This window comes from Falco punctatus (assembly GCF_963210335.1).
Source record: "Falco punctatus genome assembly, chromosome: 9".
Classification (NCBI taxonomy): domain Eukaryota; kingdom Metazoa; phylum Chordata; class Aves; order Falconiformes; family Falconidae; genus Falco; species Falco punctatus.
In genome coordinates this window covers 29352335-29367538 of record NC_137589.1, presented here as the reverse complement: position 1 = coordinate 29367538, position 15204 = coordinate 29352335, and the positions used below count along the sequence as shown (strand labels likewise).

General features: G+C 46.7%; 1 protein-coding gene across 1 annotated transcript in view; it reads right to left on the bottom strand.

Annotated features, from left to right (window-relative positions):
- The window catches only part of FBXW4 (F-box and WD repeat domain containing 4), a 65970-nt gene that overhangs the window by 7004 nt on the left and 43762 nt on the right, over positions 1 to 15204 (bottom strand). Inside the window, 1 exon segment of the mRNA XM_080402414.1 lies at positions 8300 to 8365. Within this exon segment, the coding sequence (XP_080258540.1) occupies positions 8300 to 8365 (66 nt within the window).

Here is a 15204-nt window from a genome sequence, read left to right as displayed (position 1 = left end):
GTTCTAAACCAGTATTTTAGCCCCGTAGCTACTTGTAACAAGCCAGGTGGGAAGCATATTAAGTTTTAAAAAAAGAAAGTGGAAAGAGCACCATTCAGTTCAAAACACTAGGATATTTGAGCTGAGTGTCAAACAGAAAGGAAACAAAAATCCATTCAAAAACAATTATCCAGAGTGCAGCATTTGCACAACTTCTGTCATCCAGTTTGGAGAGCACACCAAAACTGAGGGGAAGAGCTGAGCTGTCATTTCTTCAGGGTGCTTTGCAACAACAGCTGAGGCACCCAGGGGATGCAGCAGCTTTATACCAAGGGAAAGGCTTGGTCAAACATCATCTATAATGTACATAGGGAGAAGCACAGATCCTTGGCAAAGTCATTCTTCACAGAGTTATCCTACCCCAAGGTTACCCCTGTGCTTAACCAAGGCTACTAATTCCTGCATGGAGATGTGGGATTAGTTTGGGGAATTTTGAGGGAGCACATCCATGTGAAATGGCTCAGAGATGGTGTTATAAGTGATTTTCAGGAGAAATGCCTCCTCAGTGCAGCTGAAGGGACTCAAGTCTGTATGGAGGAATGACACCAACGATAGTTTGAGATTGTGTCAGGTCAGGGGGGGAGACAGATGAGGGAGTTCTGCCTTCTTTTCTTCTGCTTTCTCTGAACTGGCCCACACACGCTTTAAATGGTCCAATAAAAAGATACAATTTCTTTACCTTTCCAGCTCTGGGACCCTGTGAGTTTTTGTTGTTCGGGTTCCCGTAAGGTTAAGTTCAGAGGATAAACTGACATGCTGGGCTATGGGAAAAAGCCAGTTTCTTCAAATAAAGCCACAACGGTGCAAAAGAGACCCTGCTGGGGCTTTTATTTGGGAAAACAAACAGAAATGGCACCAAGCCCTTCTGCTTTACGAACCAATTTAACTATAAAACCAATGTTCTCCCTCTCGGGGGTGAGGAGGGGAGAGAGACAAGACATGACAATAGTCCAAAACCTTGGGAGGGGGGAAGATAGGACAAAAAAGGTTGTCTGTCCCCTTTTATTTCTTGTTCATGGCTCCTTTTCTTAGCACACGTGTGTTCTTGTAAAAACGATTAGATTGCAATTTGTATAACATGGTGACCCCCAAATTCAGACATTTAACCCCTTTTCTCTGCAAAGAATGTCAAGAATGTCTTCTGTCTTTCTTTCCAACGGGAGGAGTAGGGGGGAATTCTCTCAAACTGTGATTTCTTGGGGGAATAGAAAAAGAGGGAGGTAAGGAAAAGAAGCAGGGAATTCTCAAAGCCTCTCGCCTGTCGCCCCACTTGTGTGGGAACAGGCGGCTGTATTGCTCCCTTTCTGGATGGAGCTCTGCAGGTCTCCTTTGGTGGAGAGACAAAAAAATTGAGAGTCCAAATCAAAACAAAGCCATCTGTTTAAATGAGCTACCGCTAGCCAGTGGCGGAGGGGGTTCCTCATTCACTCCTTCCCATTCTTCTCTCTTGCCTCTGTTGATTCTCTCTCAACCCAGGGAAAAATAAAGATTGCTTTTGCTTTGGCTCAGAGGGATGAAACCGATTGATGTGCCTGGAGTGTCCAACCCCCACCCACACTCTCCAATTGTTCAGGGCCTTGTAAAGTTGTCATAAATACGTCTGAACAGGAGTGCAAAGGCCACAGTGTGCCCTGGACATGCACACATCCAAAGGGCAGGAACTGGCCTCATGCTTATCTGTAGCGAGACAGGGCCAAGACTGCTGTATGGAGGAAAGGATTTAGGATAAACACCTGTATGTTCTTCCTCTTACAACTGTTTTACATTTAGGTTAAGATGTACCAGAGCCCTCTTAACAAAAGGAAGGGACAAGATGCTCAGCTTATGTGATAGAGTTCAGAAAGGTGATGTCATCCCCCGCCCCCAGAAATCAGTGAAGAACCACGAGGCCTCAATCAGTTTTGAGAACACATGCATACCATGAGAAATACATTGCACGGACAAGACTGAAGCTACCCATTATAGCTAACAGACAGAGGTCTGAACACAACAAAGTCAACCAAAAAGGAACAGGAGACCACCACTTAAGAGGCTCCCTGCAGCAGCAAGCTTCCTCCAGCACTGGCTCAAACAGTGGGCCATAGGCCTAGTGTCCTGCCTCCAACAATGCCCAAGATCTCAGAACAAGGGAATCAAATCCTACAGTTCTGAACTGCCAAACTGGGGTAGAAATTTCCTTCTGGCCACGTGAAATGATTAATTCATGCCTGAAGGCAGGAGTCCTGTTTAAATCTAGTTTTGCTGCTCAAGTCACAAGTGGGATTGTCAGGTCTGTGAAGAAGGATCTGCTTTTCCCTTTGCCTAGATGTACATCTGAAGTCTCTCCATTCTGCCCACCTTACCTGCAGAGGGATGGTTCCCGAGGACCAAATTAAAAAGCCAAAGACAGTCATTATGCCAAAGTGATTGAATATGCCAAGAAAGGGTTCACCTGAAGACAAGAATTCCCCTAGGACAGACCCCAGTCTGTCATTTCACCAACCTTTTTCCCTTTGAATTTCAGAAAGAAGGCAAGGCATTTGTGTTCCTGATTAACCAAAGGACATATAAATAGGCATACCCAGAACAGATGTTTTAAAAAGAGTAACTAAAGCCATTTGTGGATGGGGTGGGGAAACAGCAGAGCAGAAAAACAAGCAAAAGAGCCTTGGGAAAAGAGAATCAGCAGCCATCTGAGGAAAGGCAACTACCTGTGGATCATCCCACTGCAGTTGGGTGGAGGCAGTAGAAAGCACACATTTGCATTCACTTACCTGATATAAAAGCACAGCCCAGAAAGCTGTTTAGCGCACTGTTGGACAAGTTTTGGATTGGTTATTGTGAACTGTGTTCAGACAACACAGAGATGCTGAGAAAGAAACCCAGGCCTGAAAGAAGTAGGGAGCCTCTTTCCCACAAAGCCTGAAGAGAGTCTCCTTGGCAGAAAAAAGAAAAGATACTTGGCATGATGAATCTATGGACAAGCAAGGCAGGAAAAGGGATTTTGCATCTACAGCATGGTATTATGATTCTTCAAGCCCCCAAATTCTGTGAAACTTATCAGTGCCAGGATATAATTTGCTATTGCTTGTCTATCCTGTTACCAGAGATATAGACCCACTTGCTGTGACTGGATAAATCCAGTTTAAATGCCTGAGTGAAACAGAGTCCCCACACTTCTTGAAGTCAGTCTCCTTTCAATCTAGTAGCTCCAGTTCTGAATCCATTTTCTCCCTTCACCCAACAAACTCCTTTTATTATTAAATTAGAGGGTCTTAAACTTGTTTAAACTTTAGAGTTCAAAACTCTGGAGAGAACAATCTTCTACAGAGCCTGCTTTAGAACACAATGCTAAGAAGTCTGCTTGTGTATCTTGGGCCAAACTTCCACATTAAAAGTTTTTGTTGAAAACATTTAGCAAGCTTAATAACCAAGAACTAGACCTGCAGATTCTCATTTCATTTATCTACTTTCACACACACAAAATCTGAGTACAAGATGCAAAGCCAGGCAAGACTGGATTTAAACAGGAATGCATCAGTAGAGCTAACCAGGGTGTCCAGTGCTATGTCAAATTACACTTACTGTTTAAAAACAGCACAGGCAGCCCAAGTTTTAAAGCTCTCCCTTCCTTATTGACAATTGCTCACATTCAGTCACTTAATCGCTTTAAAGAGCCACCAAAATGGATGCAGATCAACATACCCCAAAATTTGAAAGATAGCAAGCAATTCTTGCCCACCCCACTGCACAGACAGGTGTAACCTAGCAAGGGTGCCATGAAAGCACATACCAGAGATCCAAGCAGCAGCAAGTCAGCAAACTTCAGCTAGCTGCTTGTGATGGTAACGCTCATGCTGGCTCTCTGAAAGAGCACAATGCATAAGCACTAGAGGCAAATACGGATTATTAACCTGCTCAGCAGCTGCCTGGCTACCCTGAAAAACTCCTCCCCACCCTTCAGCTGAGGGTACCAGCCACACACCTGAATCTCCCTTCTCCTCCTCTCCCAAGCCACCCTCATGAATCCTCTACCTCCCACCTCCCCAAAACTTGCAGACATCAAAGGCACCTGCCTTGAACACCTGAAAAGCAGGGGGGCCTGACAGTCAAGAAATGCAACTCTGTATCTTCCCCTTCCATGCACTCTGTATTCCCCCCCCCCCCCCCCCAGCCTCTTTGAAAAAGGTGGCAGAGATAAATGGAGAACAAAGAAACAAGAAAAAGCCACAACTCTGGCCCACACCCTGCCTATTACTTAAGGGGGAAGGAACTCTTCCGAAAGAGGAGGAAAAAATGTGCTCAGACACAATGGCTCAAAAGGCCAGGCAGCAAACCGGGCCACTTTGTACTGCTAACAAGGGAAACCTAATTACAGGAAGAGGGCAAAGAGGGACAGATAAAAGGGATACAAAATTTCAACATCTGTTGCCATAAAGGGATAAGAAGTGGGGAAACGCAAAGTGTCAGTTTGGTGTCAGTGACGGCGTAAAGCCACTTTCAAAGGGCTCAGAAGAGGGAGAAAAACCGAACAAGAAATTAGAGGGTTCTTTAAAAAAAAACAACAAACAAACAAAACAAAAAAAACCCACTCTGCCAAAAATGTTTTCAAAAGGGGGGAGGAGATGGACAAAGACTGGATATTTAAAAGATACAAGATCAAGGGTGGATTGCAGGGCACAGCTAACTTTGGCTTGGTTTTCACAACAGCTCTCGTGCCCCGAGTCTGTCACGTTGTGTTAGAGGAAAGGACAATGTAGGACTTGTGCATTCAAAGTGTTTACAGCATGAGAACTACCATGCCAGAGAGATGACTGGTCCACTTCAAACACAGGGCAGGGCAGAATAGCTCCTAGAGTTGCTGCAAAGTGATCTCTCTAGTATCCTACCCTATGGAGAAGCATCCTTGAGGCAGGGGCATTTATCACCTAAAGACACGCAGACCACCACAACAGGCTGAGGAGCAACAGTTCTCCACAGGCAAATGACAAATGCTGGCCTTGGAGCTGTTCCTAGTGGCGTGTCATCCTCATCTCCCAAGGAATTTAAACTCCCAAAGGAGGCAGGAGGTGGGGAGAGAAAGAAAAAAACCCAACCACTATCTGAAGAACGTTTCCTTTTCTCTTGCTGGCCATTAACTGGCTGTTCTGTTGAGCCATGCACTAGCACCGGCAGATGAGACTGGAAGGTCTGAGCAGAGAAAGGCAAAAGGCAGCAGAGGTACCTGACCTGCAATAGAGGCAGCTACCATCATATCCCTCACTGGCACAGGGGAGCAAAGGGACTTGCAAGAGGCCAAAGGAATCAGGCAAGGCCTGATAATTGATGCCAGGACACAGCTTAGCATCCAGTGTCCCATACTGCTAATCATTCCCCTTTCCTGTGCAGACCTCTAATCACCTAAGTTATTCACAGTGCCTCTCCGCGCGCACACACCTTGATCCTGAGTGGCAATAAGTACATAGCAACTTTCCCACATCTAAAAGCAATCAGATGGCACAACATAGCATCTGTGAGATGAGATACGTCCTCCAGAGGTGCAGCTAGTCAGCTTCAAAAGTGTAAGAAGAAAAAAAATCCTCCTTTATTACAGGAGAAAGGGCCAGGTGTAGCAGCAGCTGGAATTTCAGCCATCAGAGACAATGTCTTGGCATTACGCGGTCATTCCCCTGCTTTAGACTCCCCTTGACAATTGCTTGTTGCTGCCTGTTGCGGCTTTGATCCAATGCCATCATCTCAGCAGAGACAGAAATGAAAGACAGTTGTGGGGGTGGGATGCAGCAAGAGGCGTTTCTTTTCCCCACTAAAAATTTCCTCGCTGCCAAACCCAACCAAGCCCTTTTCAAAGCCCAGGACATATTTCCAGGTGAAGACATTATCCCCTTCCTCTTGGAAGGATGAGAATGGTTGCCCCAGGGTCAGGGAACAGCGAAGGTCATTAAATACGAAAACATACCATGACCAACAGCCACAAGCACCAGCCGAGGACTTATCTGGCCTGGAACTAAGATGATCAGTACACAAAAGCTTATTTAAGCTTTAAATCCTTTTTGTAGCATGTTCCAGCTCTCAGCCGTTGGGGAAAAAGACCACCTACCCCAGGGAAAGAGAATGCCACAGAATGCTACAACGTTACTTACACACACCCCCATGCAGGAGAAAAAAAACACCAGATGACTGAACAAACTGCTCTTTGACAGCGCTAAAGATCTAAGTGGTGGTAAGGATTCCTGTAGTTTTAAAGAACACATCCTAAGCATCACTCTGCCCTGCCTCATGTTTTCTGACAGAGAAGCTGCCTGGATGCTGCTCTTAGAGGTAATGTCCTTGCCATATTCAGCCTCTGCAGGTCGGACTCTGGCCCTCTGTGGCCACAAGGAAGGGGTGAGCAGCAAACTTGGGATGTCTGGTCCTGTCTGCCACATGTTATCAGAGCACAGTGAGCACAGGAGGAGCTTTGCAGCCCTCCTGCAAAAGGATAGCTCTTAAGATTTTGAGTTTCCATGCCATGCTCCCACTTCTGAAGTCTGACCAGAAAGACAAGCCTCAAAGGAAGAAAATAGCATTTCCCTACAAGACCACTTCTGGCAACCACCAGAGCCTTTGAAAATCAATACAAACCTCTTCTGGGAAGACCAGTTTATGGAGAAGTCAAGACCTGGAAGGACAGCTATGAATGATCACATCAAGCTTCATGTGCTAGTTTCCTGGCTCAGTCTCCTGCCCTGCATGTGCTGGTGAGACTCCCAGCTCACACACAGGTCCCTGGAGAGGAAAAGACCCAGTGGCATGGTGCATTCCAGCTGTGACAGGTGAAGAGGGAAGAATAAGTTTGACACTCCAGCCATTGCAACAGAAGCCCAGTGGCCTAGGTTGCTTTGGCTTTTTTATTTGCCTGTCACTCAGGCTTTGACGTTATTGAAAGATCAAACTCCGTTGTGCCTGTTCATTACCTTAATCCTATTTTCTACACAGCTTTATTATCTTTTCAGGCTTCCTTGGGAAAGGCTGTCAGAGAGGCTGAGGCAGGGGGGAAAGGGTTGCCTATCTCCTCACCCCTGTCAGATGCCTCTATTCAAGAACAGCCAGAAGACTTGATGGGCAGGGTATCACAGCACAGCCTGCATCCTTCTGGGATACTCCAAAAGCACCATTGGACTAGGTCACTGAGAAACATGCACCATAGCTGAGTGCACTGATGCTGTCTTTCCTGCTCTAGTTCGTCCTTTGGGGGATGCATCCTTTGCAAAGTCTTTATTTTTGTTACTTCAGAGAAAACCAAACTGGTTTATATTTGTATTTGATGCAGTTGACTCCGACAACCTAAACTATTGATTAGAAGGCAATTAGCCTCAGACCAGACCTGCATCCACACCAATCCCCAGTCTTCCTCTACCTCCTTTCCCCAAATACAGCTCTGCTGACACCCCTCAGGCCCCTTCTACCAGTGCCTCCCTCTCTCCCCTCCCAGAGCCCACCAGCTCACCTCAGTCATGACAGCACTCCCCCTGATAATCTTCACTGTGCCACTCCTACCCAGAGCATACCGGTCCTGGAAAGCTGAGCTGCTGTTCAATAATCCTGCCAAATATTTGTTATCTGTCCATTACTACACAAAGACCCCCAGGCTGAGAGTTTCAAATTTGTCAGCAGTTGAGTCCCACATCAGGATTTGAGCCCGACATTTCCCCAGTTGCTAAGGTCAGCGCCTTCACCAAATAGGAACTACTCAATGGCCCCAAATTAGAGGCCACAGCAATTAACCTCCTCAATGCTTATTAAGACAAAGAGAAGACAACATGCCTAAGTCACTTCCATAGATAACCTGTTGCTACCCCTCATCTCCCTGAGCTACCAGAAACACCAGCCAGGACAAGATGACTGTAGAGCCTGCACTTGCCTCTGGCTTCTGAGCACCACAGACAAGTGGGTGAATGGGAAGATGCAAATCACCTTCCTCACCCTTCTGGATTAGGCTGAAGCATCAACTGAGACAAATCAAAAGGAAGGTGTAATGGGAAGGAAACGGGAAGGCTGTGCCATCAACTGGAAAAGCTAGCACGCAAAGCTGAGCTGCTTCCTACTGAACTGGAACCACCCCACACACATACCTTGCCACACCAGTTTGTTTTGTCCCCCACTTCGTCCCATATCTCATGTTTAAACATCCCTTGCCTACATGGACTAAAAGAATGATTTTATGGCATCTCCAGCATTGCATTTCTCATTTTTACTCACTTTCCTCATCAAGTCACTCCCCGTAACCTGGAAGCTCACTCACCTCTCAAGGTCCCAGATTCTCAGAGGTGAGGTGTGTCCACAGCAGGCTGTCCCAGTCACAAATGAGCTGTTTAAAAAAACCAAGCAAACAAAAAACCACTTACTAATCCTCATGTTCTGAGGAAATAGTGCATGAGCAAGACAGAGAAAACAGGCTACAAAGCAAACTGAATTCTGGTTCAAGACTATTTCAGCACCTTCCGCTGCATTTCACAAGGGGGAGGCAGTAGCAAAGTGAGAGGTGCCCCAGAGCTCTCAGTAGCTGAGCTTTCCAGATGCAGCAGGTCACAACTGCAGGGAATTGGAAGGACATGAAGATGTATTTGCGTATGCAAAGGGAAAACCAAAACCAGAAGCAGCTGTAAATTGCAATTTTCAAAACAATTAGCACAGTACTCAGCACTCCTGTAAGCTACAGAAAGGTTCCATGGAAAATTCCCTGTTGCTTCCTACTTCATGTCGGCCTTCTTTGCTGGCAGCTTCTGAGCACAGTCATGATTTGGCTGCAGCAACACAGGCCTAATGAATCACAGAATACAGGTCCCCAGTCCAGCCTGCTCAAAGCAGGGCCAGTTTCAAAACTGGATCATATTGCCCTCCCCAGTGCTCAAGCACTCTCTATTAGAGGCACCACAGCTCTCCTGCAGCAGTATCTGGCTCAGTTCACACTCTCCAGCAGGGTCCACTCCGAAGCTCTCTTTGGCAATACTATGTCTTTGCTGCACATGCTGGCTCCAGAGGTCGCCTGACAGCCACTGGCCTCAAACTAGTCGATAAAGACAGGACAAATCCTTAAAAATCAAGCAACAGGAACACGGGTGCTGTGGCTCTCCACACCACACCGCTTGCTTTGTGCCAACTTCCTGTCATCAGTCCAAATAAGAGAAAGCAGTTTATACACAGACTTCTAAGCTATAAATGACCTCTCACAAAGCCATATTTATTGCAGCTACCGAGAATAAAATGCCAAAACTATGTTTAAGTCATTGCAACAAGGATAGCACGAATGCAGGAAACTGAATGTGCTTTAAATAAAAGATGGGTCTATGCTTTGCCTAAACATCTTTTACAGCATGACATGGGGCTGGCAGCTGAAGGATGAAAGCTAAATAAGGAAACAATGTCATGTCTGTAAAAATAACATTTTTAGACATTCCTTTGATCCTCTACAACATTCTTCCTTTGGAAATCAGAAGGTGTCTCTAAGCCTCCACTGCACCAGGAAGGGATTCTTGCAGTGTCCTTGACTTCTGTCAGAAGCACTACTGCTGCTGTTTACAAGGCACCCGACAGCAAAGCTGTGAATACACACTCAACTCAAAGCCAGAGAAGAGCCTTGTGGAAGCAGGGCCAGAACTCAGGACTCCTTCTACTCTGATTTAGCTGAACAATTAAGTTTCTCCAAATCATAAGGCCAAAGCAGCACTGCCAATACACTCTGCACAAGAGGCAAGCAGATAACATCATGCTATCTCAAAGAGCTATGAGTATCAAGGAAGAGCTACAGCTACCAAGGCAATCTCTTTCTCTCTCTCTTGCTGGTTTTATACTCCCTACCCAAACTCACACACCTGGAGATGTCCACAAGTCCTGTGAACCCTAGCTGCCTTTCAAGGCTAGACAAGGCCTGCAGCACCAGAGCTATTTCAAAATCTCTCCAACCAGGTGTCTTATATGCAAAATCCCAGATTCATTAGCAGTGCACATGCAATTGGCACAATGCACCTGTAGCACAGGGCTCTTTGCACAGGTGCTGCAGGGTGCACACATTCTTCTCCATGGAAGTCCCTGACCAAAGTCTAAGAGTCTAAGGAAAAGCCAATTACTGTTGCTGTGCAGCAGCCAGGAGGACCGATTAGGAAAGGATGCAGCATTTCTTATTTAGAAACTGGGTTTGTGCTGAATACCTGCCTTCTCTCCACCATAGCGCAGGACAAGAGCGAACATTTCCCTTTGCCAGTGTCTGCCATCTCAGAGGAAAACAAGCAAGACACCCACCCTGACAGCTCACTGGTCAAATCCCATGTCTGGAAAGCAGTACTTTGGTGAGGGAGTCCCTCAACTACAAAGCTAGGTGTTGGGTTCTGTCCCTCTCCCTCCCAAGCATAATCCATTAATAACTACTAAAGCCAATTACCCTGGTTAGAAACATAATAGCAGTCAGGGAGTCAGTCAAGCAGGCAATTGGGTGCTTAAGATTTTTCTTTTGGGGGACAAACTGACTCTGTCCCAGCAGAGAACGCCCTCACGTGGGAGACAGGCCCCTTTGTGCAGAAGGTATGCACAAGGCTTTGATGGTTGCCACAGGTCTAAATTAGCATGGAGGCACACCAACAGGGAGAAAAAGGTGGGAGGAACAGCAAGGTCTAATCCCCACTCACGCTGTCAGTTCTAGACTTCAGCTTTCCCTCCTCAGTCCTTACCTCTCAAAAAAAAAAAAAAAAAAAAATCATTAGATGAAGAGATTTCTCTCCAGCATCACATACAGGCCTCAGGGTCACAAACAAGCCTCTTCTGGGTAAAGCTGACTCCATTCAGTCAACAGGAATTTTGTCTCATACTTCAGCAGGATCAGGTTTGCAGGCCTTATCTTTAACAGGCTGGAGCCCATTAGCAAGCAAAGATAAGACTTCTCCCAGAAGAGTGGGGCACCTCCACTGCCAGGATTAGAAAGAAGCATACGCAAGACATGCACAAGAAGCAGTGCCCATGAGAAATTCTCAAAGCCTGGGAGCAAAGTGACCTGGAAGTCTGGATTCCCAGCGGATGATACAGGGCCCCGCACCTTGAGTCTCGTCTGCAGGCATATACCTTGAACCCCCAGGCCCCTGATAATGGGGAACCTCAGAGGTAACAGTTTCACTCCAAGCAAAAGGGCAATACAAGTCAGCTTTGGCAGGTCTAAAGCAACATGCAAATCAGAGCTAAGCATGTAAAGCGTGGCTCCAAAACTTCTGAAACATCATTCAGCATAACAGAAGCCTTCTACCAGGCTTGCTGCTTTCAGTTTACCTTGAACAAGACTTTCTGTCTTGGAAAGCACAGAGGACACACCAAAAACCTCTGACCTTGAGAAGTGCAACCTTTTCACAACTGATCTTGCCAGCTGCCCAAAAGAAATAACCCAAGCTGAGTTACTAGCTTAGCGCGTCATTTATTTTGCCTACAATGCTTTCTGGAGTCAGAGACTGAAGAGAAACTAGATTGGGAAAAGGAGCGCCTAAGATACCTTATATATATTACTGCAAGGATGACCCATCTCTCTGAAGTATATATGATACAACTGATGTACAGAGACATTGACCAGGTGCATCTACATGCTACACAAAGACATCTGTGTCAAAGCTTCAAATGGCCTCAGAGGTGCAAAGTCTCTTCCCCACTAAGCTTTCCTTAGCTTACTCTGGCTACAGTCCAGCGGCAATGACCCCATACCTGCTTCCAAGGTGCCAACAACACAGTTTCACCCCACCTGTAGCATCCCTTTTTACCCCATCCTGGATGGAACATTGCCAGATGTGGATGAAACAGAGGGAATGAGGTAGCTGCCCATCAGTCCTTTTGGAAAGATACTGTTTGTCATGAGGCTTGGAAATGATCAGCTCCAGAGACAAATCCCACTGCACAATACGTAACTTCCGCACTGTCAACCCAGCCTGCAGAGCAGGCACTGCCTGAGCTGGGAATCCTGCAATGCAAAGGCACGGATGGAACCTGGGTGAAACAGGCCCTTTCCAACTTCTTCTCTCTAAACCTTCCCCCGTGCCGCAAGCTTGCGCCCTTCCCCTGTACTGTAAACAGATTGCTTCTCAATTCTTACTCTGCTCTTTGGCGATTTCAAATCTAGAATCTGCTTGACACGTGCAAGAGCCTGTTCCTTCCTCCTCATGCGCTCCCCCGCCCCCTGGAATTGGACATCGTTGATCCACTTTGGAGACTATTATATACGGAGACTCATCAGACTGGGAAACAAAGAAGTTATTACTTGACAGAGCCCTGCAGCTGGGAATGTGGAAGGAGGGGGAAGAGAAGAGGGAGTACCGAGGGAGACAGGATGGGGGGGCTGGTCACAGCGCTATGAAAGCGATCAACAGAAAGGACAGCTCAAAGATGGGAAACATCTTTTTTAAAAAGTCTCAAGTGAGATGAGAAAAGGAGAAGAGAAAGCAAGTCCAAAACAGAGAGTGGAGAAGAGAGAAAGCAGTTGGTGCTGACGGTGCTGCGGGTTAAACACACGGGTCTGTGGGTTTGTGTAGCCTTTGATTCAGCACTGACACGCTTTGGCAAGGGAGGCCACCAGAGCTGTCAAATCCTTCACCAACGTGCCCATCAATTGTATTCAGCTCTCCCCGACCCACACTGGCATTTTAATTACTGTTGGGTAAACTAATTTGTACAAATGAAGGCAACTCTGCCTAATAGAATATGCAAGCTCTCTGACCTCTGACAGGCGATGACACAAGATACAAAGGAGGCAGAGGAAGGCTTTTTATCAGAGCCTTATTACTCTCTATTACTCCAATTAGTTAAGCTCCAGTGCTCCTAATTGGGGGAAAAAATTGCAATTAAATCAATTTTTGATGGGCTGAAAGTGGGTTACCGAACCGCCCTGCCTGTGAAACACTGATATTATAGCAGCAAAGGTCAAAGTCTTTGTCGGCACCTGTGGGGGCCCCCACCTCCCCTCTCTAAGCCCCTCTGTGCCCCCCCAACACACACACAGAGCTCGCTAAGGCGAATCATTAGAACATGTCATGTCTTATCGCGGCCGCCACCATCCCACTAACCTCATCAGTTGACATCATTACAGAAGGTAACTCCTCCAGCATGAATACAGTGCTAAGGTCACACAAACTTGAGGGAGCCCCTGCTGAAGAGCCCAGGAGGCTGGGGAGCAGATGCAACAGTAACAACATTGTGAAGGGGAGAGGAGGGGGTCAGAAACTCAGTGCAGGGAGTTGCAGCATCTCCAGCATGAGGCTTCTCCAACAGACCAGATACACACAAAGGGAGGGAGACTGAGATAGCACTGGGAAGCAGGTGCTCCTTCCCCACGGGGATTTAATTTGCAGAGGAAACAAAAAAAAAAAAAAAAAAAAAAAGCACACACCATCAGTTTAGCATTTACTTCTCCATGAGAAAGTGGGCACCACAAACACGCAAGAAGTCCCACCTGTCTTTGATTCAGGCAATGCTGGACAAAGCCAGGATTGGGTGGTCATACAGGGCTGGTGTTCCCCTTTCATGGTCCCAGACTGATCCCTTTAGCCCCACTTTGTGCCTCTTGAAGGATGACCAGAGAACTGAACCAAGCACTGTCAGTATCTCAGAAGTCAGTCCGGACAGCTAGGCTATATATTAACAACTCTGCAACCACAAACTGAACAAAAATCAGCAGGTAAGGCAGTTGCACCAGAAGTCTGGCCACTGTTAACGGGCCAAAATTACAACCTTCCAGAAGAAGGAACATGGGGACTGGACAGCTATTTAGAAGAAGAGAAGACTGGAAAAGCTGAAGAAGCCAGTAATGCATGATATAACTGCCTGAAACCTGTAATAACAAGTGCAGGTTGCATCCAGGTTACTACAGCTCTGCAATATCCCTCTGGCTTTTGGTTCTAGACTAAGTCTTTCCACATCCCTCAGTACTCCAGAGCCTTCCCATCCTTCTAAGTCCCATGTACCACACTCCTCTCGCATCCCTGCTATGCAATCCTTCACTTCCAGACCTTCACTGCAAGGAAAAGACAAGAAGGTCCATCAAACTGCCTCATACATTTTCTGCCTGTGCTGCTGGCTGCTGTAGGCTCAAGGTACCCACACTGCACTGTTACAGCCTGGTTTCAGGAGTCTGCTGGCAGTCTCCTCTGGTCCCTTGACCACTCCAGACTTGTCGCAAAGAACAGCTTCTAGAGCACTCTAGAGCCAAGCTTATATTTGGGCCCAACTGCTTACAGGCATGTAAACTATTCTTTTATTTGGACTCAATAACAGGACTGAGCTCACCTGAGCAAGCAGAGGCCCACAGCCGCATAGTCTCAGATTTGTTCAGCAGTAAACAACGTTGCCAAAGAGAACTAGCAGCTGGAGGCAAGTGAACAAGCTTGTTTCACAGGTTGGAAAGCGCTGGCGTGTTTGCTACTACTTCTTTGAGCCTTACGTGCATGCCACAGTGTCTCTCAAGGCATCAGTCAGCTCAGGGTTGAACTGTGCCCCTGATATGCATCATAAATTGCACACAGAGAAGCTACAAAAGAGCTCTGCCACTCCCCACAAGGGACTCAGCACAGAGAAAAAACAAAATGTGTAAAGATGACTGCATGAAAATCACAACGTTTACAACCATTACTGCTCCAAGGGGAAATGGTCTCTGGCAAGGAGCACCGATGACACAGGCACGTACAGACTAATAACTCATTCAGATGCTGCCTCGAGCCTCAAGTGGACAACTAGACAGTGGTCCCCAGAAAGAAGGCATTTGCAGTTTGTACTGAAGGGCACTGTAAAGAAGCTAGGTTGAAACACTGAAGTCTCATATTTGGGGCAGAACTCCAACACATTTGATAGAAGAAATGCTCATGTCCTTGCCTCCCATGTCATTTACTGTATGCCTCGGGATAGAGGGAATGCCAGCTTCATCTCTCCAACCCTTCACCTTGGCCTCTAACTTCATGCCTTCCTCCAGACTTCAGAGACTCACAGGCTAGAGAACAGAATACGCCTTTAACATCCCCAAAAGCCCAGTTCTCAGCATGGATAGACAGATTACCCCTGCTCTAGCAAGTTGCTTTGCAGGTACCCAACCTAGACACCGCCACCTTGCCTTCATTGCTTTGCAGTTTCACCCTACACTGTCTGCCCAACTCATCCTGTAACCTTGCTCACTGTCCCTTCACCAGCCCTGCG